This window comes from Trachemys scripta, chromosome 10, assembly GCF_013100865.1.
Source record: "Trachemys scripta elegans isolate TJP31775 chromosome 10, CAS_Tse_1.0, whole genome shotgun sequence".
NCBI classification, from domain to species: Eukaryota; Metazoa; Chordata; order Testudines; family Emydidae; genus Trachemys; species Trachemys scripta.
In genome coordinates, this window is record NC_048307.1 from 50464294 (window position 1) to 50490612 (window position 26319).

At 43.1% G+C, this 26319-nt stretch overlaps 2 protein-coding genes across 10 annotated transcripts in view; one reads left to right on the forward strand and one right to left on the reverse strand.

Moving 5' to 3' along the window:
- The window catches only part of TMEM266 (transmembrane protein 266), a 112645-nt gene extending 88402 nt beyond the window's left edge, over positions 1-24243 (reverse strand). For 2 of the 5 annotated variants that reach the window (XM_034784181.1, XM_034784179.1), the window contains exon 1: positions 24114-24243. Coding sequence is in view for 1 of the 5 variants with exons in the window: in XM_034784183.1 (XP_034640074.1) it covers positions 24114-24135 (22 nt within the window). In the remaining 4 variants the exon portion in view is untranslated. Of the gene's footprint in view, positions 1-1777; positions 1838-24113 lie in introns of all 5 variants that reach the window. The other 3 variants (XM_034784180.1, XM_034784183.1, XM_034784184.1) reach the window with 3 other exon arrangements.
- A 10-nt stretch (positions 24244-24253) lies between these two features.
- NRG4 (neuregulin 4) overlaps positions 24254-26319 on the forward strand; it is a 56295-nt gene continuing 54229 nt past the window's right edge. For 2 of the 5 annotated variants that reach the window (XM_034784185.1, XM_034784189.1), the window contains exon 1: positions 24254-24390. The gene's annotated coding sequence lies outside the window, so the exon portion shown is untranslated. Of the gene's footprint in view, positions 24411-26319 lie in introns of all 5 variants that reach the window. The other 3 variants (XM_034784186.1, XM_034784187.1, XM_034784188.1) reach the window with 3 other exon arrangements.

The window sequence follows — 26319 nt, forward strand, 5'->3', positions numbered from 1 at the left end:
GGTACAGGGAAGTCAAATTCAATATCTAGAAGTGAAGATTTTACATTAAAAAACACTACACTGCAACAGAAACTTGCTGCTATTGAAAAATAGCTAGGTTCCATCATCTTTCATAAATGCTATGGGCATCTTTCTAGCAAGAATACATTTAATTTGTAGTTTTACTTTATATCTTAATGGCAACTGCATAATGGCACATGGTCAGCCTATTAATATGAAATACACTGGCCTTCTCCCAAATCCAAAATAACTCCCTGTAGTTTAGTTTTTAGTGACAAATAGCCTAGTGGTTTAGATTGTAAATTCACAAACAACTACTGCATTTCATCGTGGTGCACATATTACATATTGTTAATCAAAATCTTGTATCCTGCCTCAGAAGGTGAAGCAGCCCAAACTATCTATATGGTCTAAAATGCAATACTATACATGGCAGTAAAATTCCTTCCTGACTCTTGGAGATCACTTTACATCTCTACCCCAACTGAGTTCTGAAAGATTACATCAGGAAGGAAATGCACATACAAAGCACATCTTTTAGGTCTAGTTTCCTTCCCGGCTCACTTGTAGTGAGTTGGGTGTCAATACCTAATGCTTGTACTTAGGAATGAGCCAAAGGGGTCTTTTTGGGGGGAGGAATGGAGAAGGGAACTAGTTTTGAGACCCAGCTCTTGCCCCCTTCCTTCTCCCACAGCAGCTCCACAGGGGTAGCTATATAATTTTAGGGTACTACAAGAGAGAGGAGGAGCAGCAAGACACACAAACTGGCTAAATAAAAAACCACTTGTGGTGGGAAGGGGCAGCAGGGAACGCATTTGCATGAGCTCACCACCCCACATAATGGCTCAGAACCTTGCTCCAGGGACCAGGAAGAAGAACTGCCACCCACTTCACCAACCTTAGCATCTGAAGAAGTGGGCTGTAGTCCACGAAAGCTTATGCTCTAATAAATCTGTTAGTCTCTAAGGTGCCACAAGTACTCCTGTTCTTTTTGCGGATACAGACTAACACGGCTGCTACTCTGAAACAGTAGTAAGGTTATGGTGGACCGGTGCAAAGCTGAGCTATGCAGATGTAAAGGGCTAATATCCAGAGTTACTTTTAGTCTAAGCACAAGTATGGTCTGAGATATGGCTCTGTGAAGAATATTTCCTCTTACAATATGTCTGCTGCACAAAATTTTAATTTGTCTTCCATTTCTCTCTTATATCGGACAATTAAAGTAGATATTTTGGAGTTTAATTAGGTAATTACACTTTTTAAAAAATCACTTTAGTTGCTAATCATTAAGTGTCTGTATCTGAACTGTATTTTGGAGACAAGGGGTTCTAATTTGTCTGTGCAATGGAACTGAAATATTAAAACAATTATCGATTTTCTATGTAACTGGAACTTAAGCGGTACATTTCACTAATTGAGGTGTAATGGGGTTTTCAGAACTTATTTGACTGGAGTTAACTGATTCATTAGTTATTTTAAGTAGAATATAAAGGAGGATTACTAAAGCACCAGAAAGGAATAGTTTAAGAAAGCACAGAAAATAAAGGGTACTTTTTTTCTTTTCTTTTTCCTGCAAGGTGGAGTAAAGCTTTTCAAAATGTATTATTTATATCTTGAGAGAGACAAGGTAAGATAGGTAATATCTTTTTTTGGAGCAATAAAAGATATATCCTCCCCTACCTTGTCACTCTCAGATCCTGGGACCAACAAGGATATACCAACAGTGCAAATAACTATGGATAATTCATTTCTTCATATTTATGTTTAAAATACCTACCCATAGTTTTAGAAATTTTGTACAAAACTCCATACACACGAGGAGGACATAAATCCTTAACTGAAAGAATAAAAAAAAAGTTCAATCCACCAACTTCATCCCATCAGATCACCTACGTAACTAAAACAATCATCCAACCATTAGATCCTTCAAACCCCCTTCCCCTCCAAACACCATAAAAATATATAGGCAAATTCAGAGCATGACGGACAAGGGGAAGGATGTTCCAGAAAATAATAATAATATCACCATGTATTTCTTAAATAGTGCTTTTCATCAGTAGATCTCAGAATTTCATCACACTCTTTAATGTTTTTATCTTCACAACACTCCTGTGAGGAATTATTATCCCCATTTTACAGATGGGGAACTAAGCACAGACAGACTAAGTGACTTACCCAAGGGCATATGGGAAGTTTGTGGCAGAGAAAAGAATTGAACCCAGGTCTCCTAAGTCCTAGGTTAGTGCCCCAACCACTGGATCATCCTTCCTTTCAATAACCTACAATCAGCTGCCTTTCTTTTAAACAAGGGAATTAGCTTGGGCTCTTCTACTGGTTGCAGTTGTGGTAGTGTCACATACAAGGAAATCTGATGTAAACAGATTCTATATAGGATGTTGTATGATTGAAATATGACCATTTATATCATTAATATTCCCACTATTTGACAATTGCAACAAAACTTGTACAAGTATGTCATGTAAGTTGTCAATGGAAAAATTAGGATTCACTGAAGATGATTATCCTGTTTAAATGCACGTATCATTTTTGTATCTGAAGTTATAAATATTGGCTATAGATTTGTATTCCTGGGGTAACTCCAACCAGGTAAAATCTACATTGAAGCCAGACAGCTTTGTGTTGATGGCCCACCCAAGGCAATTAACTCTCACAATGGACCATAGAAGAAACTCATTCTGCCCAGATGGCTCTTCCTGAAGTCGCGCTTAGCTTCCAAATGGCCAAAGGCTGCCCCTGTGAGTCAGCAAGCCATGTAGAGGCGTGTGACATGCTCATCTGACCTTGGACTCCTTCTTGTGCCAGTAGTAATTTTCCACAAACTGTAATGTGTGAGCTTTATTTTGGAACAGTAACATTCCAAGCACATGGCAGGGGGTATAAAAGACCCTTGAATCATCTCCATATTTCCTCTTTCCAGGTCTGATTCTCTGGACTGTGGACTTCCAACTAAAAGGAGCATATTTGAACTATGGGCTGAGGACCTTCCAATCTTTTGGAAGTTGCCAGAGACTTTACAAGCCAGCAGTCTATAATGTCACTGCTACAAACCTGGTATAAAAACATTGCCATTCTTGTATGTAATGATCTATTAACCATTTGTAATTCTCTTCTTCTTTTCTCTTATAATAAACCTTTAGATTTTAGTTACTAAAGGATTGGCAGCAGCATGATTATTGGGTAAGATCTGAGTTATATATATATTGACCTGGCTATGTGGCTGATCTCTTGAGATCAGAAGATCCCTTTGTTTGATTAAACTGATTTTCAATAATCTCTCATCATAAAATCTAGTGTCTGCGTGATGATGGCCTGTAAACTGCACCCATCCACTAATTCAGTGGTTCTCAATTTTTTTTTCCGCAGACCACTTGAAAATTGCTGAGGGTCTCGGTGGACTACTTAATGATCTTTCCAAATGTTGTTTGTACCGTTAGCTAACTATTGTAAAGCGCTTTGGATAAAAGCGTTATATAAAAAAAAACAATAACAATTAAAATTTTTTTGTTCTACAAATAAAAGCACACAACTCATATTTTAATATCAGTAGTCTTACCTTTCTAATATGATGGATGTGCCCTCTCTCCCCCACCGCGGCAGCCCCCGAGCTGGGGCTGGGAAGGGGGGAGTGTCTCTCCCTCGCCACAGCAGCCACAGAGCTGAGGCTGAGAAGGACAGCAGTCTCTCCCCAGCAGCTGCAGACCTGGAGCTGGGGAAAGTTGCCTCTTTCTCTGGCCGCTGCAGCCCTTCACATCGCAAATTCCCCACACCCCCTCTTCTCATCCCACTGCCCTCTCCCACCTACCCCCTATTCTCCCCAAGGCCACCACTTCACCTTACATGTGTGTCTTCTCCAGGGTCCAGGCAACTGATTAGTGGAGCCACGCCTGCGCGGCTCCACTAATTACGTGGGTGGCCCTTCATTCTCTTGTATGTGGCCGCCCAGGCATGCACCTTAGAGAAAACTATCCACAGACCACCTGAATGGAGCTCGCAGATCACTGGTGGTCTACGGACCAGGGTTTGAGAACCTCTGCTCTAATTACAATTTAGAAACAAAACCCAAAGCCACAAGTCAGTACCAGAGTTGGGATTAGAACTATTGTGTTCCTGGCTCACTGCCCATGGTTCAATCTGCTACACCAGTGGTTTTCAACCTGTGGTCCACGGACCCCTAGGGGTTTGCAGACTATATCTAAAGGTTCTGTGAAAGATTCTTGTTACCACAGAACAGTGGTTTTCAACTGGGGCTATGCCTAAGATTTCCAAAGTGGTCCACAACTCCATTTGAAATTTTTTTGGAGTCCGCAAATGAAAAAAGATTGAAAACCACTGTGCTATACCATGCTGCTTCCTAAGAAAAAGCGAAACCTGCAGCCTCAGTATATTCCTTACTGGGAGTATGTATGAAATCTGTTCACCAAAATGACTAAGTAATTTTGTTTTAAAGGCTTGTTTTAATTAGAAAGATAAGGAACAGCAAAATCAATAAAATGTCTCAAGTAAAACAAGGATACATGCAAGGAATTAAAGTTATATTGGCCTGAGATCGGAGACTTGCTACAGTAGGTCCTGGCATAGTGCCAACAATGTACTGTTAGATCAAGGGTTTACTGACAGTTTTAAGGTCTGATATCTTGTGATCATTCATGTCTATTCTTTACAGTTCATGAGATACTAGTCCTTAAAAAAAAAAAAAAAATCACACAATTCCAATTATTTGCACCAGCCCTCACACTCAACAAACATGCATACTTAATTCAGACATGATTTTAGCATCTGACAGCTCAGGAACTGTTGAAATTCATGTTTTATACCCTTTGAAAAATTTGGGATTCCAGACTTTCATTTGTTTCCAGTAATAGCTGTCAGAGAACTCAGCTGCTAGAACCATGACAGGATTAAATAGAGGAAAGCACAAGAGGAACAAGCAAAATTATATGATTTTTAAGATCCCAATAGCTAATCTGTCTGGGCTAGAAAAATTGGGGCACACTTTTATTATTTATACAGCTCACAAAAATGTGTTAGGTACTTTACAGAGCAATTTCTTTTAAATGACATAGGCCCTGCTCCAAAGAGCTCACAATCTAATTTTAGACAAAGGTTTCAGCAATATGATGACATAGTTACTCAAGTTTGGAATAGCTATACGTCTTGATAGTTCCATTAAATTATTATATATTTATAAGAGACCGCACCTTGTGTGAATGACACTGAAGATATGGTGAATGTGCTATATGTGATTACGATGTATGTCACACTGGAAGCATGTCACTCAGGCTGTTCTCACTCACATAAGCTGTTTCCTGACTCATCTTGGAGCAAGTTACTACAAGTACTTCCCTTCATTCTGCAGAAAGGAGGCTACCGTATGGGCCATACAAATGTGAGAAGCTACACAGATCTGTTTTTCCTGTCTGTTTTAACTTGATTGTTGCTTTGCTAAAGGAAAAGAAATGGACCAAAACACAATCAATCATATTGACTGTCAAAGCCTTTCCCTCTTAGGGTAAGAAAATGTGGCATTCTAAAATATATTCCTGACAAGGAGACAAACTTTCCTCTCTCTCACACCAGGAGACAGTGGAATTATTGAACTTACACCAGAGTATGTAAGGGCAGAATTTGGCCACAAGGCTAAAGCTTTAAGCCACTGTTGTGCCCTTTCCAGAGCACTATCATCACTAGATGGTGTGTAAGACTTTTAAAGTAAAAACATAGCTGAACAAGTCAAATTACCTGTTTATTTAACTTTGGAGCTCAAGAGCTAACTTTTTCGAGATACTGAAAAATAGTGACTAAGACTACAGATTCTGCATTCTTCAGCACATGGTAGGATTTACTCAAGTATCCAAAGATACACTCAGTGCTGACATCCCAGAGAACTAACCAATGAAAGTTCAAGAGGTGGATTTTGTCATCCAGAAGTTCTCAAACTGGGGTCCATGGACTGCTGATAGGCCTCTGAGAGCTGGTTGGTCACAAAATGCTGGCTTCTCTGATTCCCCCCCCAGCGACTAACTAAACTGATTAACACTCACACACACACACACACTTGTAATATTACTTCTCCACATAAGCATTTGCTGTAGTTACCACAAAGATGTTATACAATGGTAGAGAAGTGGTCCACAAGACAATGTTTTTAAAATAAGAACTTACATTGTAAATGAGTTTGAGTATCCCTGCCAGGGCTGACTTTGATGGATGTTTTGCAGGCTTGAATACTGCAGGATCAAAGCTCAGATCTGCTAGTTATGGGCTTTATCAAATACTTCTATGTGAAAATTCCATATATACTGCACACAATCATTTAAAATAAAACAAATATCCCTTTTCCCATACTAGCTGTAATAGTGTAGCCATCTCAGACGTGTACATTTTCTAATGTTAGCGTTGAGATTTACACTAAGTAATCCAAATGGAACATAAGAATGACCATACTGGCTCAGACAATTGGTCCATCTAGCCCAGTATCCTGCCTTCTGTCAGTGGCCACTAGTACCAGATGCTTCTGAGGGACTGAACACAACAGGGCAATTAACATGTGATCTACCCCTGTCATCCAGTCCCAGCTTCTAGCATTCAAATAAAGTAAAAGGTTTGTGAAGAAAATGTGTGCTATAAGTTTCTAGACAACCAGTTTGCACAGTATCACTATCTATTGCTAGGTTTTTAGTTATTAGGCGTTTATTTCTAAAGGGCCTCTGAGCATCAACCAAAATACAACTGAAAACAATAATTATCAAAAAGGCAACATGGGCCAGTGCATAATCCTAGAACTGGTTTAAGTATATATACACACACACACACATACACACCAAAAACAAAAAACACAGAGACGAAATCTAAAAAGAGGGATAAAAATATCATCAGTCTCCCTGAATATGCCACAGATCAACTCTTCCAGCCCCTCCTTTTATTTTGAGATTATATTATGGGATGATTGGCAGTTCAAAACCCACCAATCTAAATGCCATGACAGGAGACCAGGGCAGCAGGTGGCTTCATATCATATATTTGATTAGCCCTTGCCATACATTTCCTCCCTTGTTTATGTCACAAGCATCTCTGTGAGCAGATGGGTGGTTCCTTCAGTAATGAATGGGAGAGATCTAGCAAGGGTATGATGAAACAGTAATTTAAAATTAAGCCATCAGTCAAGTCTTGTTGCTCAAGATAGAGGGGAAGAAAAAATAGTGTATAAGGGTCATGTACTGAACCTGATCATCAGCATGAATCAGCTTATTTTTTGTGCTGACTAATCCCTTTCCCCTTCCTCTATTCAAGGCAAAGCAAGGTTATCAAGCCCAACTCCCACAGAGTCAATCCAAGCCCTCTAAATATACAATACTTACCAGAAATAAAGCCCATCTGTCTTGACATTCCCATTGCTTGGAATGCACAAAGTGTCTGGAGGAGAGCAACTTTATTTCTGCCAAGGTCAGCAGAGGTGATCAGGCTTCTGTTGGTGATTTCTGCACACGGCAGTGAAAACCTGGAGTTTGGACTCTCAGAGTTTTCCCTTGGGAGATCATTCTGACACCTGGGTCTACTCTATTTTTTCCTACCCTCTGCTAGAGGAAGCAAAGAGGAGTTTTTGGACCTTGGTCTTCTGCACCTCATTTCTCTCTGCTAAAGGCAAAGGGCTGTCTGATTAGACCAGTACATGATTTTCTTTCCATTCTTTCCTCAATTCCAGAAAAGACAGATGAAATACCCTCATATTTACCACATTAGTATGGATTTTTTTTTTACTTTTCTTTTGGACCAACTGTATTGTTCTGTTTTTTCTTGTTTCTTCCCTATAGCCTAGGAGAGTCACGTCCATAATTAGGGTGACCAGGGACTGGAGTACATCCTTCAGAAAGATATTCTTCCTGCACCAACAGACCACCACTGGGACAAGTCCAGTATTCTCCTGGCAGTAATATTTTTTAATCCAGCTCACAGTATTTTGTCTGTGGACTCTCAATTTTTTGAGTGAGTATGAATGTGCTCTGGTCCACAGGACTAGGTCTAGTCAGGATGCTCAACGGCCTCATGCTCTGACATACTAGAATGGTCTCTTTCAGATGGAATTCTGTTGTCAGGTACCTTTATTGGCACCTTTCCACATATACCCACTCATATCTGTTATTGCTCCAAAATGGGAGCTTTTGGAGAGCACTGAGGGAGTAGTTTCCTTAATTCACCATCAGCTCCACTAGCTGAACAACAACAAGGAGTCCGGTGGCACCTTAAAGACTAACAGATTTATTTGGGCATAAGCTTTTGTGGGTAAAAAACCTCACTTCTGCATCTGAAGAAGTGAGGTTTTTTACCCATGAAAGCTTATGCCCAAATAAATCTGTTAGTGTTTAAGGTGCCACCGGATTCCTTCTTGTTTTTGTGGATACAGACTAACACGGCTACCCCCTGATACTAGCTGAAAAGGTTTCTGAGATCCTGGATACTGCTCAATTTGTTCTCTTGGCTGATCTACTTTTTGGCAGCTATTTATGGTAGATTCCTTTATGTATGATAAATGCTACAATCATCACTTCTCCTAGGGGAAGAGTAAAAGTGCTGATCCCAGCCCAAACGGGTATATAGTTTGTACTGAAAATGTAACTCATCTACTGCAAGGCAGAGAGTTCTTTGGTGGTCTGAAAAACCAGGGATATGGAAAAACACGTTATTAATTATTATTATGATTAATTGGTACCACTGTAGTTAGTCACAGGCCAATTTAATGTGCAAGGCCAGCATTTTTTTGCATTTTTCAAATAGTCTCAGTTCCACCACTCTATTGTTTCTTTTTTAAAGCGTAAGTGCTAGGAAAGAGAAAATTAGCTGCCTGACTTTTAGGCAGAGTGAAATGTGGAGAAGAGAGATGGCATTAAAAAAAAGAAAAGGAAAAAAAAAAAAAAAGATTTCCTGCAACCTGCAAATTCTCTGTGGCAGTTGGTGACTCTGCCAGACTGACAAGTCCAAAGCAGGAACCCATTTATCTGGAATAGCTACAAGCCAAACCCAGAACTGCCATATTTTGTCAGACTTGCAAAAACTATCAGCCACTAATGAGACTCTGTAAAAAGCAACAGAGGGTCCTGTGGCACCTTTAAGACTAACAGAAGTATTGGGAGCATAAGCTTTCATGGGTAAGAACCTCACTTCTTCAGATGCAAGTAATGGAAATCTCCAGAGGCAGGTATAAATCAGTATGGAGATAACGAGGTTAGTTCAATCAGGGAGGGTGAGGTACTCTGCTAGCAGTTGAGGTGTGAACACAAAGGGAGGAGAAACTGCTTCTGTAGTTGGAAAGCCATTCACAGTCTTTGTTTAATCCTGATCTGATGGTGTCAAATTTGCAAATGAACTGGAGCTCAGTAGTTTCTCTTTGGAGTCTGGTCCTGAAGTTTTTTTGCTGTAAGATGGCTACCTTTACATCTGCTATTGTGTGGCCAGGGAGGTTGAAGTGTTCTCCTACAGGTTTTTATATATTGCCATTCCTGATATCTGACTTGTGTCCATTTATCCTCTTGTGTAGTGACTGTCCAGTTTGGCCAATGTACATAGCAGAGGGGCATTGCTGGCATATGATGGCATATATAACATTGGTGGACGTGCAGGTGAATGAGCCGGTGATGTTGTAGCTGATCAGGTTAGGTCCTGTGATGGTGTTGCTGGTGTAGATATGTGGGCAGAGTTGGCATTGAGGTGTGTTGCATGGGTTGGTTCCTGAGACTCTACTACAGTTAATAATTTACCATTCAATAGCAGCTTCCATCTTAGGATCTCAAAGCACTTTACAAATAAATGAAGTAAGCCTCACAACCCTGTGTGAGACAGATGCTATCTCCCTTGTACAGATGGGGAAACTGAGATACAGGGAGGTCGAATGAAATGCCTATAGTCACTCAGGAAGTATGTGGCAAGGCCATAAATATAATTTAGGCTTTGTCTACAATGCACTTTCATTGTTAAAACTTTTCTCGCTCAAAGGTATGAAAAAAACACACCCCTAAATGACAAAAGTTTTAACCACAAAAAGCGCTGGTGTTGACAGTGCTTCGTCAGCAGGAGATATTCTCCCGTCGACGAAGCTACCGCCCCTCATTGGGGATTTTATTTTGTCACCAGGAGAGCTCTCTATCTGCGACAAAAAGCAGGTACACTGTGCACCTTACAATGGCGCAGCTGCAGCGGTACAGTCGCGCCGTTATAAGGTGAGCAGTGTAGACATAGCCTTAGACTTCCTGACTCCCACTCCTGTGCCTTAATCATAAACTTATTCTACCTTTAGTTTGGAAAATGGAATAGTGTAAATATCCCCAAACATTACCATTTTTCTTCATTTCTCTTTAATTTGTGTTTAAACCGAGCTTATATAGTATTATGTGCTGCTGCATACACTCGCAAAACGAAATTCAATGAAACTGAAATACCTTGTAAACTTTTTGAACTGCTAGTACCACACAGCAAGTGGAAGTGTGACACAGCACATAATATGCACTGTCTTTGCTGCTGTAAAAATTTCACTGAACACAGCTCCCTTCATTTCTTATATCAATCAGGTAACAAGAGATTCAAACATTTCACACTTATTTTCATTAGAGCCTGTTGCTGTTACTTGCTTGATAGAGACCAATCATTCAATGAATGATCAAGCTGTTGCATGAGTTCTGAATGACTACACCATGTCATTTGATAATGTGGTATCTTCTGACCCAGACAGAGCTGCCTACAGTATATAATTAAAGGTTTCAGATACACTACATTTGCTCCTGCCAAATGCTGTTCACACAATATGCTTTGTGCATGCAATGAAAGCAATAGCAAAACATTCTATTTCAGCCTGTGAACCGCTTTGATAAACTGTTTTAATGAAACCACTGTTTAGCACCAAGATCAGATGTCCAGAGTCCTTCTAGAGGATCAAAATATCACTAAACCAGCTGTTTCTCTCCAGTATCTAATTCTTAATTAGCAAGAGATGTATTTTTGTTCCTGGCCCTTTGTTTCTTTATTATTAATAATCATTTAAATTATTGTATTTCCCCAATCAGGATCAGGGCCTCACTGCATTAGACGCTGCACAATCAGAAGAGACAGATCCTGCCCCAGACAGCTTACAATCTAAAAGATGAATATACTTCAATGTGAATTTTAGAGCTTGTGAGAGGCACAGAGCTTGTGAAAAGATGGAAGGTGCTGAGAGTGAAATCTTCTATTTATCTACAAAACAGTCAATAGCGCAAGTGCAAGCTTCCAGGCCAGTGTGGGTCAGTGCTTCAACCCTGATCTGGAGGTTCCAACTTTAAATGCAAGATGAAAGCTCATTCTGCATATGGCCCATTAAATCCTCACTCTCTCCACCGAGGCTGTCAACAAGTATGCAATTGTTGTATGCAGTGTTGTTGTAGCCGTGTCCATCCCAGGATATTAGAGAGAGAAGGTGGGTGAAGTAATATCTTTCATCAGACCAACTTCTGTTGATGAAAACTTATTTCTCTCAATAAACAGAAGTTGGTCCAATAAAAAATATTACCTCACCCACCTTGCCTCTCTAATAAGCATGCCAATTGAGGTGGTGTTTTTTGGAGCAGGATGTGGATACCTGCTCAATTGAAAATGAACTGATGCCAACACCCTAATTCATTTAAGCCGTCAAAGAGCCATCAGATACGAACTAATTCATTCACTATCAACCATTGCCTTTTATTTCTAAATTTGTCAATTGAACAATACTTGATTCTTCTTCCGCTGTCTAGTTAACTTTATTCAATGCTTTCAAAATTAAGTGGAAAAAAAAGTGTATTGTTTTGTGTTTTAAAGTGAATCATTCCCCTGCAATCTTACAGGAAACCTAAATAATGTTGTGCTAGTGGCATGAGAATCAAAAAGTGGCAACTTTTGTGTAGGAGCTGGAAGGAGGACATGCCGCTGCTTCCGGGAGCTGCTTGAGGTAAGCGTCGCCTGGAGCCTGCACCTCTGACCCCCTCCTGTGCCCCAACCCCCTGCCCCAACCCTGATCCCCCTCCTGCCCTCCGAACCCCTTGATCCCAGCCTGGAGCACCCTCCTGCACCCCCAACCCCACCCCAGAGCCCGTACTCCCAGCCGGAACCCCCCCCCAACACCCCAACACCCAGCCTGGGGCCCCCTCCCACACCCTGAACTCCTCATTTCTGGCCCCACTCCACAGCCCGCACCCCCAGCCAGAACCCTCACCCACTCCCTAGCCCTAACTCCCAATTTCGTAAGCATTCATGGCCCGCCATACAATTTCCATACCCAGATGCAGCCCTCAGGCCAAAAAGTTTGCCCACCCCTGGTGTATGACCTACCACTCTAATAGGAGATCAGGGCCCCACTATCGATGGCACTGAACACACATATGACAACAAGATAGTCCCCGTTCCAAAGGCCAAGGCAGTTTCAGGTAATATACATGCTTCTTATTCCCCCTACCAACTTTCTTGTTTTACAATCACATTTTCGTATTTTAATTTTTTTTCTCTCCCATTCTGCTGTGTGAAAGATCCAAACTAAGGACAGGGGGAAATAGGCAGTACACATAGGGCTAGCTGTCAAACACATAAAGTAAAAAAGTAGATACAATTTCTTTGAACTTTTAGCTGTATTAAGCTTAAGGGTTACTTGTAGATTAGAAGAATCCACGCAAAATTGTGATTTTTTAAAAAATATACTTATTGGTATCTCTCTGAACCAACAAAATACATAATAGAAAGTTAGACTGTAAACATTATTTCAGTTTTTAATAACTTGAAGCCTGATTTATGGCAAGGAAGTCTACACAGACAGACACTTACACTCATATGTTGTCCCACAGGAGGCAAGGGTACTTGATTTTGTAGGACCTGGTCATTAACATTTAGTAACAAATATGATGATTTTAATGTCTCTTTAAAATAAATAAATAATATATATCGCAGCTTTAGACTAAAACCCCACATATAAAAAAGAAGCATTTTAAAAAGCTGTTTGTTTAAAATTACCAGATAAAACAATAAAAACAGAAAGTATTTAGGATGCTTGGTTTTGCACTAAGCAAAAATACCAGAAGTGGGTTTGTGATATGGAGCAAAAATATAAAGACTGACTTACTAATTAGATGTACAGTACTATCTGCATATCTAAGGTAAGATACCTATCACCATACACATTGTTCCAACAAAAAATATTTTAGATTTTAAACAGGGCAGAGATTACCTCTTATCTATATTTGTACAGCACGCAGCACAATGGGGCCCCCAATCCTTATTGCCTTTGAGCATTACCATAATACAGATGTTACTAATATAGGAGTTTGAGGATGCACAAATAGGGATCTGTTTTGTTAACTCTTTGTGAACAACTCCCATTCACGGGAAAGAATAAACACTGAAAGAGCAACTGAACTCAATGCAAGTTTTTCCTGAATAAGAAATGTATAATGGCGGTCCTCATGCAGGAACCATGATAAGTGCATATATAGCAACCAGGTGGACATTGCAATGCCATATGCTCCCCTCCACTGCAAGGCAGGGAAGTGAGCAAAGATAAATTAAACTGGGTGGAAAAGAAAAAAAAGTGGGGGATGGCAGAGCAGGGAGGAGCAGAGCAGGGTGCCAGTGATAAGCTCCCAAAATCCTAAGAATCGGTTCCCTACCGGGTCCTCGGCGGCACTTCGGCGGCAGGGGGGTCTTCACTTGCTCCAGGTTTTCGGCGGCAGGTCCTTCACCCAGAGCGAGTGAAGGACCTGCCACCGAAGTGCCGCTGAAGACCCGGAAGGGAACCACGCGATGAGTACAAGCCCCACGTGCCTGTCTCTTCCCCGCCACCCACCCATCTAACCCCAACCCACGTCCTGCCCCCGACTGCCCCCCTCAGAACCCGCAACCCATCAACCCCCTCCTTGTCCCCATGACCACCCCCTCCCAAACCCCCCCACCCTAACTGCCCCCCAGGACCCTACCCCCTACCCAACTCCCTGTCCCCTGACTGCCCAAACCCCATCCACCACCACCCCAAAAGACCCCCGGGACTCCATCGCCCACCCAACCCCCCGTTCCCCATCCCCTGACCGCCCCCCCCCAGAAAAAGGGGGGAGGGATAGCTCAGTGGTTTGAGCATTGGCCTACTATACCCAGGGTTGTGAGTTCAATCCTTGAGGGGGCCACTTAGGGATCTGGGGCAAAATCAGTACTTGGTCCTGCTAGTGAAGGCAGGGGGCTGGACTCGATGACCTTTCAAGGTCCCTTCCAGTTCTAGTCCCTCCAACCGCTCCCTACCCCTTATCCAACCCCTCCTCCCAGCCCTGGCCCGGTCCCCTTACCATGCTGCTGTGTAAGGATGCAGCCCCATCCCTTTACCCAGAGGTGAAAGTAAGCTGGTGCTCCATACCAGGGTGGCCCGGCTTCCCCAGGGGCCAATTTAAAGGGCCTGGGGCTCCCAGCAGGGGCTGGAGTCCCAGGTCCTTTAAATTGCCACCAGAGGCCCACTGCTGGAGCCCTGGGGTAGCGGCAGCGGGGCTCTGGGGGCTATTTAAAAAGTCCAGGGCTCCCACTGCTTCTACTGCCCCGGCCCTTTAAATAGCCGCCGGAGCCCCGCCGCCTCTCCAGGGCTCCGGCAGCTATTTAAAGGACAGGTGTGGTAGAAGGGGTGGAGCCCCGGGCCCTTTAAATAGCCTTCGGAGCCCTGGAGTAGCAGGGGGCTCCAGGGGCTATTTAAAGGGCTGGGGCTCCAGCTGCCTCTGCCGCCCCGGTCCTTTAAATAGCTGCCGGAGCCCCGCCACTTCCCCAGGGTTCTGGCGGCTTTGCAAGAGGGGGAGAAGCGGGGGAGGGGCCGGGGGAGACTCCCCAGCTGGGAGCTCAGGCGGGCCAGACAGGACGGTCCTGCGGGCCGGATGTAGCCCGCGGACCGGAGTTTGCCCACCTGCCCGCCCCTTTAGGAACCGATTCTACACCGGCTTCTAAATTTAGCAACCAGTTCTTGCGAACTGGTGCGAATCGGCTCCAGCTCACCATTGGATGGTGTCTCTGCAGCATGTTGCCCCCCATATCAGGAGCCTATATAAACTCTTCTGCCCTTGCTCACTGTAACTTGGGACACAGAGCTCAGGGTAGGGAGGGCAATGCCAAGGTGGCACTAGAGAGCCACTTCTCTCTTCAGCATAATCCTTGCTTGGCAGGTGGATGTCTTGCAAAATTAAATTAATGTTACACCTAGCATGATTAACTTCCTGAAAGACCCTTTTGAGAAAGGGTGGATATCACAAAAGCATGGGTTAAAGAACCAATAGCATTATGGCTCTTGAGGTGGGGGGGAAGTGTATGGAGGAAGACAGCCCTACAGAGGGACAGCTATGAGCCCTCCTGAGGCTTTGGTACTTCCTTTTCCCATGGATCATTGAGCCCTTAGAGGTCTAGAGGTCACATCTATTCCGCAGTCTCCTCTGAGTCTCTTCTTGCCAAGGGGAACTTGTGTCAGATACTCTTAAATGAACCTTGGAGCTTCCTAAGCTTTGTTGTCCCAATTGGAAGATACGATATGGTCACATATTATAATGACTCCAAGGAGTATTTGCCTTTCTGAGATTTTTTGTTATAACTAACACAAGTTAAACATTTCTATTTATGTAGTTTACTATCAGTTTCCCTGATCAAAAATCCTACTTATTTAAAAATAATCAGTGAACAATCAAATTACTTAGAATGGGAGTGGGCAGAAAGGATAGAGAGAAAAAACTGATGAATAATAGTTACAAGTGCATATTTTAAAGGTTCTTTTATTTATGGATCAACTGTGTAAGTGAACATGAGTACCTTGAGCTGTCTCCCATTTCTATTTAAAAAAAAAAGCTGTTTTCCAAACCTAATTTTATCTTTCCAGATAAGAATGTGATAATTTATTAGAAGGGGCCTGTAAATTCCACTAGCCTATTAGATACTGAGAAAAGTCATGGGTTGTTTACTGACTGATGCACATCACATGCCCAGTGATCATACCTTGGCAGTTTGCTAATGTAAATTATTACAGCTAAGAGCTCATGAGCTAACTAAAAAACTTTTTAGAATTCAGTTTTTGCAGTAAGAAGGCCTAAGGCTTCATATGGAAAATATAAATCAGTAGAGAGGTGTACCTTCAGCTAGAAGGGCTGATAGTTCAGATGGTGGATTTCCCACAGAAATTATACAGTGGACTTGGACAAATGAACACATTGGGTGAAATCCTGACCCGAATGATGTCAGTGGGAGTTTTGCCATCAGCTTCAATGGGTATGTCTACGCTGCAGTTAAACACCTGTGGTTGGTGGGCTCAGGCTACAGGGCTATAAAATTGCAGTGTAGACATTCAGACTCTGGGACCCCATGAGGGAAGAGCCCTGAGAGCACAAATCAGATGGCACGGGCCAGCTGCAGGTGTTTACTTGCAGCATAGACATACCCATTGAAGCCAATAGCAAAACTCCCACTGACTTCAATAGGGTCATGATTTTACCCTTTATGTTTGGGAATTCTCATCTTTAATTATAGGGAGAAGCTGGTAGTGACCCCTGCATTTAAGTTTCCTAACACTTTCCATTATAAAAGTTTCTTGCAACTTTTTTTTTTTTGAGAAGCTCTGACACCCCCATTGTTTACAAAAGGCCTTTGAAGTTCAATAGGGAAATAGCCCTCTGGCTATAAAAGTGCCCTTTCTTTATCCTGTGACATTTCATGCAGATTTAGCTAAGATATATATTGTTTAAAATGGTCATCTCATAACCCATGCTTGCCTGGCTCAGAAAAAAATCTGGCAGCCTGCCAAAACAACGACTGCATATGAACATTCTAAAGCCAGGTTCATGACACTGTCAAAACATCAGCACACACTGCATCCTGGGCCAGCTCCAGGCACCAGCTTACCAGGTGCTTGGGGCGGCCACTTCAGAGAGGGGTGGCACGTCCAGCTGTTCGGCGGCAATTCGGCGGATGGTCCCTCACTCCTGCTCGGAGCGAAGGACCTCCCGCCGAATTGCCACCACAGATCGCAATCGTGGCTTTTTGTTTGTTTGTTTGGCTGCTTGGGGCGGCCAAAACCCTGGAGCCAGCCCTGACTGCATCAGGAAAGCCTAGGAGCTTCTAGGGCGGGAGAGGAGGAGGGTTAAGGGGAGAGAGCCAGGCCTGGCTCTTCCTCCCCAACCACTCCCCTGGATTAAAAATATGGCCCTAGTGGTCCACCTCCTATTTGGGTATAGCACATAGGGCAGGAGCTCCCCCAATTCCAGGAGAGGAGAGAGTGAGAGAGGTGGGTTGGGAGGATCCTCCTTCCCACCTTCAGACCCAGCACTTGGCCCCCACAGCCTATCCTTCAACTCTGAGACAACCGCCTTCCCCTTCTGTAACTAGTTCTGTAGCTCAAGTAACAGAGGTAAGTGCTGCAGGTTTAAGGTTAAAATCCTGCTGATAATATTTCATTGGGAGAATTGTTAGAGTTGCACATAGTAGAATGTTTTCTCTTTTCTGTTAGTTGTTGTTTGGAATTTCTGAAGATTTTCTATGTTACAAGACTGTTATTTTGACTGAAAAGTCAAGTTCTTGAAAGTTAGGAAATTCCAGATTAAAGGTTGCCCGTGCATCTTTAAATCTGCATTATGATACAGTATTTAATGACGATTATCATTTTTTCCACAAAACCCACCCCCACCTCATTCAGTGTAAAGGATGTACACACAAGGGGGTGAATTAAATTTGCACAGCCAATCTTAATCTGGCATTTCCTAACTTTTGAATGCTTGACTTCACAACCTAAAGTTCCTTTAACATAGTTTTTTTATGTCATTATACACCGCTACCTCAATATAATGCGACCTGATATAACGTGAATTAGGATACAACGCGGTAAAGCAGTGCTCCGAGGGGGCGCACTCTGGTGGATCAAAGCAAGTTCAATATAACGCGGTTTCACCTATAACATGGTAAAAATTTTTGGCTCCCGAGGACAGCATTATATCGAGGCAGAGGTGTATTTGTATACAGTGCCATAGATGTACATGGTACTTTTTAAAGCAAGGAAAAACGTGGTACTGGCCCTGAAAAGCTCACAATCTAAATGATCATAGTATAAGGGAAAAGATAAAATGGAAGTGGGACAGAGGGAGAAATTTTTACAGTGGAAACATTACAGTTTTGAATAAACCAAGGAATAAGCAGATGTTCCATTAATAATTCTTTAGAAATTGAATTACCTCCATATGCTTCTCAAGTATACATAACAGATTCTGCCTCTGCTTAAATTCATGCACCACCAATGATTTTGCTGGGATTACATGGGTGTAACTGAAGGCTGATTTGGACCCTATAACTAAATTAAGTATTAAACTCTATTACATCATTCTCATCAAGCCAACTCCAAGCACAGCATATAGCTTGAGTAACTAGGTCTTCAGGGACAGAGACTGTGAAGGAACCCGCCCATTACCTCTTGTGAAACTTCAGGTCCTGCTGCACCCTGTAACCACCTTGCTCATTGACTCCCCCAAGGGCAAGGGCCTGTGCAGCCAAAGGGTGGCACAGGGCAAGTTTAGTCCCACAATAACAACAAACAAGAATTTTTATTTTATTTTTAAAAGTATAAAGCTGGAATTTCACAAAATACATTAAAGTGGAGCTAAACTGATAAGCAACTCTAAAAGTATTGGTGAAGTTTTGTATTTATTCTGGCTTGGCGAAAGTCATATCAATTTTACAAGTCAAAAGAACAAACTTTCTGTATTGCTCCACTGCAGACTCGGGGCCTGCTCCTGCACCCATTGAAGCTAATGGGAGTTTTGCCTTTGGTTTCCATGGGAGCAGGAACTCAATCTAGGATTCAAAATAAATAAATAAATCCCTCTTATATAACCACTACCAAGCAAGATTCTGCAAATAGAACTTAGTTGACACTTTTTATGATAACACATAAGGCGGAAGAGACTCCAGCTCACTTTCCCATGGCTATACTAGCTCTGCAGCATTAACAAAGATGAAACTTTTTGTCCGTAAAGTAACCAAGTCCTCCAGGGTGCAGATGGGCCGAGTAAGGTGGCATCCTTACATTGAGCTCCATTCACTACCCCTTTAAAGAGGTAAGAGTACACTGTACTCCTGTACAGTGTTCACACTATGTAGCACGATTAGAGTAACTGCTTGTTCTGCATTCAGGTAGGGCAGGAAATTTAAACACATGCAGATGCTGGAACACAGACTTTTGCCTTCTGGTAAAGAGGTTGGACTTCTGCTGCTACAGCAGTCTAACTTCTCCCACTTGTGCTTTGGATATACTAAAACACAAAAGCCCTTAACCATCCCAGAAATTTGCTACCTCCATCCCTCTTTAATAAAATCAGACCATACAAAGGGAGACTCAGAGCTACCTTCACCATACATTAGCACAGAGACAATCCGAGAGGAAACAAGTATCCAGCACCCAGCCAACCAGGGATGCATGAAAATTGCCATTCGCCATCGCAGCAGAAATAGCTATGTGGCACAACGAGAACGGTGGTGGTGGGTACTGAACTGCATAAATCCCCATAGCTTTCTAGTTGTGCCCCTCTAAAACAGCTATATCATCACCCCACACTCATACATTGGGACAGACATGATGCCTATGGAAACAGTTAACTCTACACCCTATATTGCATCCAGAATATCTGTCACAAATCACAGTGTTGTAGCTGTATTGGTCTCAGGATATTAGAGAGACAAGGTGGGTGAAGTAAAGAGAGACAAGCTTTCAAGCTTATACAGTGCTCTTCTTCAGGTCTGGAAAATGTACTCAGAGTGTCACAGCTGGATTTATGGCTTATTACAACAATCTATAACCCTCTTAGCCGCCCCTTTTGTCCCCCAGTTTTATTTTTTGCCCCTATGACTGGAGAGGTGTTAATTGGCCACTGCACCTTGAATGGTCCCTTGAAATATGTGTTAACTACTTATGCTAAACAATCTGTTCCACCTTGTATTTAACTGTGACCCTCTGAGTTCATTGCCCAGATCTGAAGAAGAGCTCTGTGTAAGCTTGAAAGCTTGTCTCTCTCACTAACCAAAGTTGGTCCAATAAAAGATATTACCTCACCCAGTCACAGACATTTCAACTGAGCTCTAGATTATTCATTGCACACACACACTGCAAGCATGGGCCCATGCATGCTAGATCTGGGTAGATCCCTGCTTAGCAGACCTTTGTCATGTCCTTACTAACACCCCCTCCACTGCCCCATGAATTGGCAGGAGTTATGTCTGCATACAGCCCTGTTATATTTTAGTTCTAAGACTGAAATAACTGCTCACATTCCTTTTCTGTAGAATTTGGAGTAGTTGCCCATCAGGCTAGCCGTATACTTTCTTGTCTGACCCAGACAATCTCATCCTTTGTCAGAGAAACATACCACACTGTGTACAGGGTCTGCATAGTTAATTCTGCAACTCAGTGAGAAAAATGAACATGAAGGTACTACAATTTGTTCAGAAACATGCCGGAGTCAGTGAGCATATGCACTGCCTCAGGCATGCAGGCACTTTACTCACTGAATTGGACCTGTAGTCACTTTTCTGACCATCAGCCCACTGTAATGCTGCCCAGGACACAGTGTGTCCAAAGCAGCATGCACTAGTTTCCCATTCTGAACCTTTCGTAAGAGAGAGAGAAGCATTCCTTTCCTTTTCTGCACAAAGTACACTGTCTCGCAACAGTTCACAAGCTCAAGGTAACAATTATTTAATGCCAACATCTCATCTCTCAACAGAAGACTCTATATGTCAATACCGTACAGCTGTTGTCTAATTTGTGTGGAATATCTCTAACATGCTCATACTACATTAATGAACTTTTTACAAGTATTCTGACATACCTGATCTACAGGAACTTACAGTATCTGCACAAGAACTAGAAGAACCATACAGTACCAGTATAATCTCAGTTCAACCCTTTACAGATAATACAATTTTTACAATATATTAAGCAAAAATCAGAAACAAAATCTTGCCATATTTGTAAATATCAATTAATGGTCACAACAAACAAAATAATAAAACAACATTGGTTTTCACTTAAATGCATACAAGCACGAGAATCTTCAGATTAAAACTACCACAGAATGCTTAGCTCAGTCCTGCTGTGCTAACTTTTCAGCAAACATAGCCGGCAATATATGGCAATGCACCTCACAATATATTACACACACTGGATTCAATATAGAAGACATGTTTATGTGTGTGTGTGGTTACATTTATTTTATATATTATACACACTTGTGTTATACCTATTACATATTAAACCTTTTGTACCTACAAGCAAATGTGGCTCAAGGGGTGTGCACTCAGTCTGGTGTTCAGCCAAGTGATTGTCTGTTGTCAAATATGCATGTACAGAATACAGAAATTTACATCAAACCACATTTACCAGCCCCTTTATATACGGGTAATAGGACAACAAACTGAAATAGTGATTCATGTTAACTTAGGAACCTCACAAAATTAAGTTAATGTGACATGCTATGACATTTTATGTTTGCACATGGATCTCCAACGTTTACTGATTTCATCCCTATACATGTGTGTAATGAAAAAAAAAAAAGACTGTTAATTCTGTGCTACAATGCAGCAGATTACAGAGGGAAAACTAAACATTTTCCTGATAAAAAAAAAAAGTCCTTATGGATTTGGCCTTCAAAAACTATTACTGGTCTTCGTGCTGTGATGTGATACCATGCTAATGTAGGTCAGAACCTTCTTGACAAAAGTCACAATATAATTTTATGGATTTACAGCATTTAGAATGAAGGCATGATTCAAGAGGCATTATCCTGAGGAAATCACACAAAAGATGGATGGGGCAGGGAGGAGGAGAAATGGCATTAATGCCCCCAGGCTCCTGGGATTCTTTATACTTATATCTGAGAATATGGTATAAGATGATTCCCAAGGCCTCTTTCTAGGATCAGGTTTGTAATTCTTAATCATACACCTGCTAAAGTGTTGCTAATTACTTGTATCCTTGTGAAAGACCCAGTAATGTAGACCAGGACTAGCAAGGTACAACTAAGCAAAGATGGAAAACAATATTTCTGGTTTTACAGCTACTGACAAATCACAGAATTGGAAAACTCATCAGCATCTAAGAACTGGATCAAACCCTAGGCAACCCTCCACATACTTCATACAACTCCACACCAGCCAGAGGTTATATCTTTTTTGTTTAGCTTTTTTCTTAAACACAAGAAGTGACCAGATTCAGAATAACTTCCAAACTCATGACCACATCTTCAGTACAAGTTATTTAGTGTTCAGTAGCTTCTTTTTCATTAAGTACAAATATTTCGGAGTCCATTTTCCCTCCTCTATTTATATTTATTAATAAACTAATGATGCACTTAATAGAAATAACAAGCAGAGAAAGACATCTAAGACATGATCTGCACCCGGGACAATTACAAAAAGGGTAATGCCCACACAATATACTTATATACACCCTCTATAGAGAATCAAGAGTATGCCTGTTGTATTGAGGGCAGTGAACTGCCATATATACTAGTATAGGAATCCACAGTCCATCTGTTATTTGCATAGTGGGTGCTATGCTGCCATGTCTTACCTCCAGAACCCCAGTGCACGTTTATTACACTGAAAGGAGAGGACGGACTGACACGTAACCTGCTTTAGGAACTCTTCAGCATACCAGTTTTATACATTTATCCTCGGGACAGGAAAGACAGACAGATCACAATGCACCTTGCTATAGGAACTCCACAGAAATCCCAATATGTAGGGAAGGCAGTACTTTGCCATGAACCATGCCATTGGGTGCCCACAGCCTGTTCCATCGGGATGGATGGATGTTTGAAGGATGACCTGCCCTGCTCTAGCACATAGCAACTTTACACCCTGTAAAATGAAGGGAATTGGGAAAGAGAATCATTCTGCTCTAAAGCCTGCTTTACGGGGGGTGAAGAGGGGCGGAATTCCCTGCCATAGAAGATCATATAGGATCATAAGATCATACCCTGCCATGAGGATCCCACAGACCATTACATGCGAAATGCCCTGCTCCCTGCCATAGGGACTTCACAGCCCTGGTCTATGGGGGATGCCCTGCTTCAGCTATACAGCCCCAATCAGCCCTGTTATACTGGGGAATGACCTGCTCCCTGTCACAGGGACCCGCACAGCCCTGTTACATGGGGGATGCCCTGCTCCCAACCATACAGCCCAATAAGCCCTGTTATATGGGGAATGCCCTACTCCAGGTTATATAGACCTGTTATATGAGGGATGCCTTGCTTCCTTCCATGCAGACCCGCACAGCTCTGTTATATCGGGGATGTCCAACTCCCAGCCATACAAACCTGCTATACAGACCAGTTATATGGGGGATACTCTGCTCCCTTCGATACAAACCCACACAGCCCTATTATATGGGGGATGCCCTACTCCCTGCCATACAGACCCTCACAGTCCCATTATATGGGGGATGCCCTGTTCCCTTCCATACAAACCTGCACAGCCCCGTTATATGGGGGATGCCCTGCTTTCTCCACAGGGACCTGTTATATGGGGGATGCCCTACTCCCTGCCATACAGACCCGCACAGCCCCTTTATGTGAGGGGCTACCTGTCACAGGGACCCGCACAGTCCTGTTACATGGGGGATGCCCTGCTCTCTCCACAGGGACCCACACAGTCCCTTTAAATGGGGGATGCCTTGCTCCCTGCCATACAAACCCACACAGTCCTGTTACATGGGGAATGCCCTGCTCTGTCCAAAGGGACCCGCACAGCCCCATTATATGGGGGATGCCCTGCTCCCTGCCATACAGCCCCGTTATGCCCTGCTCCCTGCCAGACAGACCCGCACAGCCCCGTTAAATGCGGGATGCCTTGCTCTCTGCCATACTGACCCACGCAGCCCGCTATGTGGGTGATGCCCTGCTCTGGTAGAGGCCGGAGGTGGTTTGCAGTGCTATGTGGTATATTACGGAGAGGGGTCCCCAGCGCCTCCCACTGCGGGTGGGACTGGGCACGTGTGCAAACGCTGCCCTGCGGGAGTGCTGGGGGACGGGGAGGCGGTGCCGGGAGACACATACCTGATGCCCGGAATCCTGACATCCCGCTCCGCTCTGCAGCAGCAGCTCCCGGGATCAGGCTGGCGCGCGCTCTCCAGCGATCGGGGTTCCAACGCGCGCGCACTCTAGCTCGCTGTGGCTCGTGCACGTGCCCTGTCCTAGTCCTAGCTCGCTCTCTGGCGCGCTCCCTTTCTTATGGGTCGCCTAGGAAACAACCGGCTGTGGCAGCTCAGTTCGGCTTGGGGCGCACGCTCAGCGTCACGTGGGGCATGGAGGCCCAATGGAGACGACGGACTGCGTAAGGCTCGTAGTACTACGGTAGGGGGGAAGGGAGGGAGGAAGGAAGGAGCCCCTGTCTCAGGAGGGGGACCCTTGAGGAAAGGCCTCACCACCCAAGGATGGGGCAAGGGAGGGGCCCCTGAGGAGAGCGGGCTTCTGAAGTACGACTCCACCTTCTCGTGAGGGTTAGGAGTGGCTCCTGAGAGACGCTCTCTTCGCCTTAGGGGGGAGGGGAGGAGCTACTGCGGAGAGGAACCCCCCTCCCCGCCCTAGATTGGGGGAGAGAAGGAACGGTTGAGGAGAGACCCCCCCCCGCCCTAGATTGGGGGAGGGGATGAGCTATTAAGACCTCCTCCTCCTACATGGGGGAGGAGAGGGAAGAGCTATTGAGAGACCCCCCTCGTGCCCTACATTGGTGGAGGGGAGGAGCTATTGAGATGGGAACCCCAACCTAGAGTGGGGGAGGGGAGTCACTCATGAGGAGCATCCTATCCCTAAAACGGGGCCCTGTGCTGAGGTGTTGCTCTGGAGTGGGGGCAGGAAGGACAGGTGTGTACTAACCTGGCAACTGAGCCTGGGATTTGTTGCTCCCAAGGAGGTTGGCTGATAGTGCACAGTAAGGTGCAAAGTTGCCTTATTTGGGCCTCCCCACATTAGGATGGAGGCACCTCTGTGGCTTCCTGGTGCTATTTGCTATCACATCTTTAATATGAAGGGGAAGATGTGAGACATCACCATCCTGAATTTGCCCCGAGCAGCACCACAGCTAAATACCAAAGTCCTCACTACGTCATGGTCTTTCTCAAGTCCCGTATTTCAAGAATAGGGATGTAAGATTGTACTCAAGGGAAAAATCAGGACCATTTGGCAAATTCTGGAATTACAGGAAATCTGTGTCCAATTGCCAGGGATAAAGAGCTCATTGTATTCCAGTTTAATCCAAAATCCATCATGGTCAGGATGGCATGTTGCCACTAAAACCTCTTGTCCCCTGGGTCTGTAATGCTTGGATTAATCATCTTCTTCTGGGGGGTCATCTTTTCTATGCACTTGTACCAAGATGGAGCATTGCATGTTGGTATTTGTCTTTTCAGCAGGCTATGTCATTCAAGTCAGTATAGTGTTTTGGATCTTGGGAGCCATCATCTCTGCAGACTGAGCTGGTTGATTATGAAGACAAATGTTTGCATGCTGGACCCCATAATTTTCAGGCTGCATTTCTAGAATAAAAATGGATGCTAGAATCATTGCATGTTAGGACTTGTAATATATAGGAATTGTACCTTCATACTAAAGATGAAGATTGCAACAATCTACACTGTCTATGCAAATTAAATGTAGCCCTGGGGCTCCTGGCATGTTGCTAATGTAGTCCTCAATTGAGTATTGTTTGGGCCCTGCTAGTGTAGTGCCAAGACTCCCCTAATTTTGCTTTTATGATAAAGGTTTCTTCCCCCTCTCCCCCCACACTTACTAAAGTTTTGCTTGCTTTTACATACACCAGGACAATTACATAATCACAAAGAGAGTGAGCAGCTGCAAGATTACATGAGGCAGACTAGAGATTACATTGATTCAGCAGATTGTCCTATCTGAGAAAGATTACACCAGTAGAGTAAATAATACCCATTCATTGGAGTAAGTGCCAGTCAAGTAGAACAAATTAATAGAAAATTAAATGCAAAAAATAAACATCGAAATAAGGTTAAGAGCCTGTTTTAAACTGACAACATTCAGGGAATTAAGACTAAAAGCCAGTTTTTAGCACTTCCCTCCCACAAGCCTCGCTATTATAGAGGTTTCTAGACAATTATTTTGTGTTTGGATTGTGCTTAGTTTATAAAAACTAGTTACTTGAAGCACCCAGTGACCACATTTTAAAATTAAAGTTTTACAACATATTTTTCAGTATCTCAAAAGTGATATGGACCTATCATTTTATCAAATA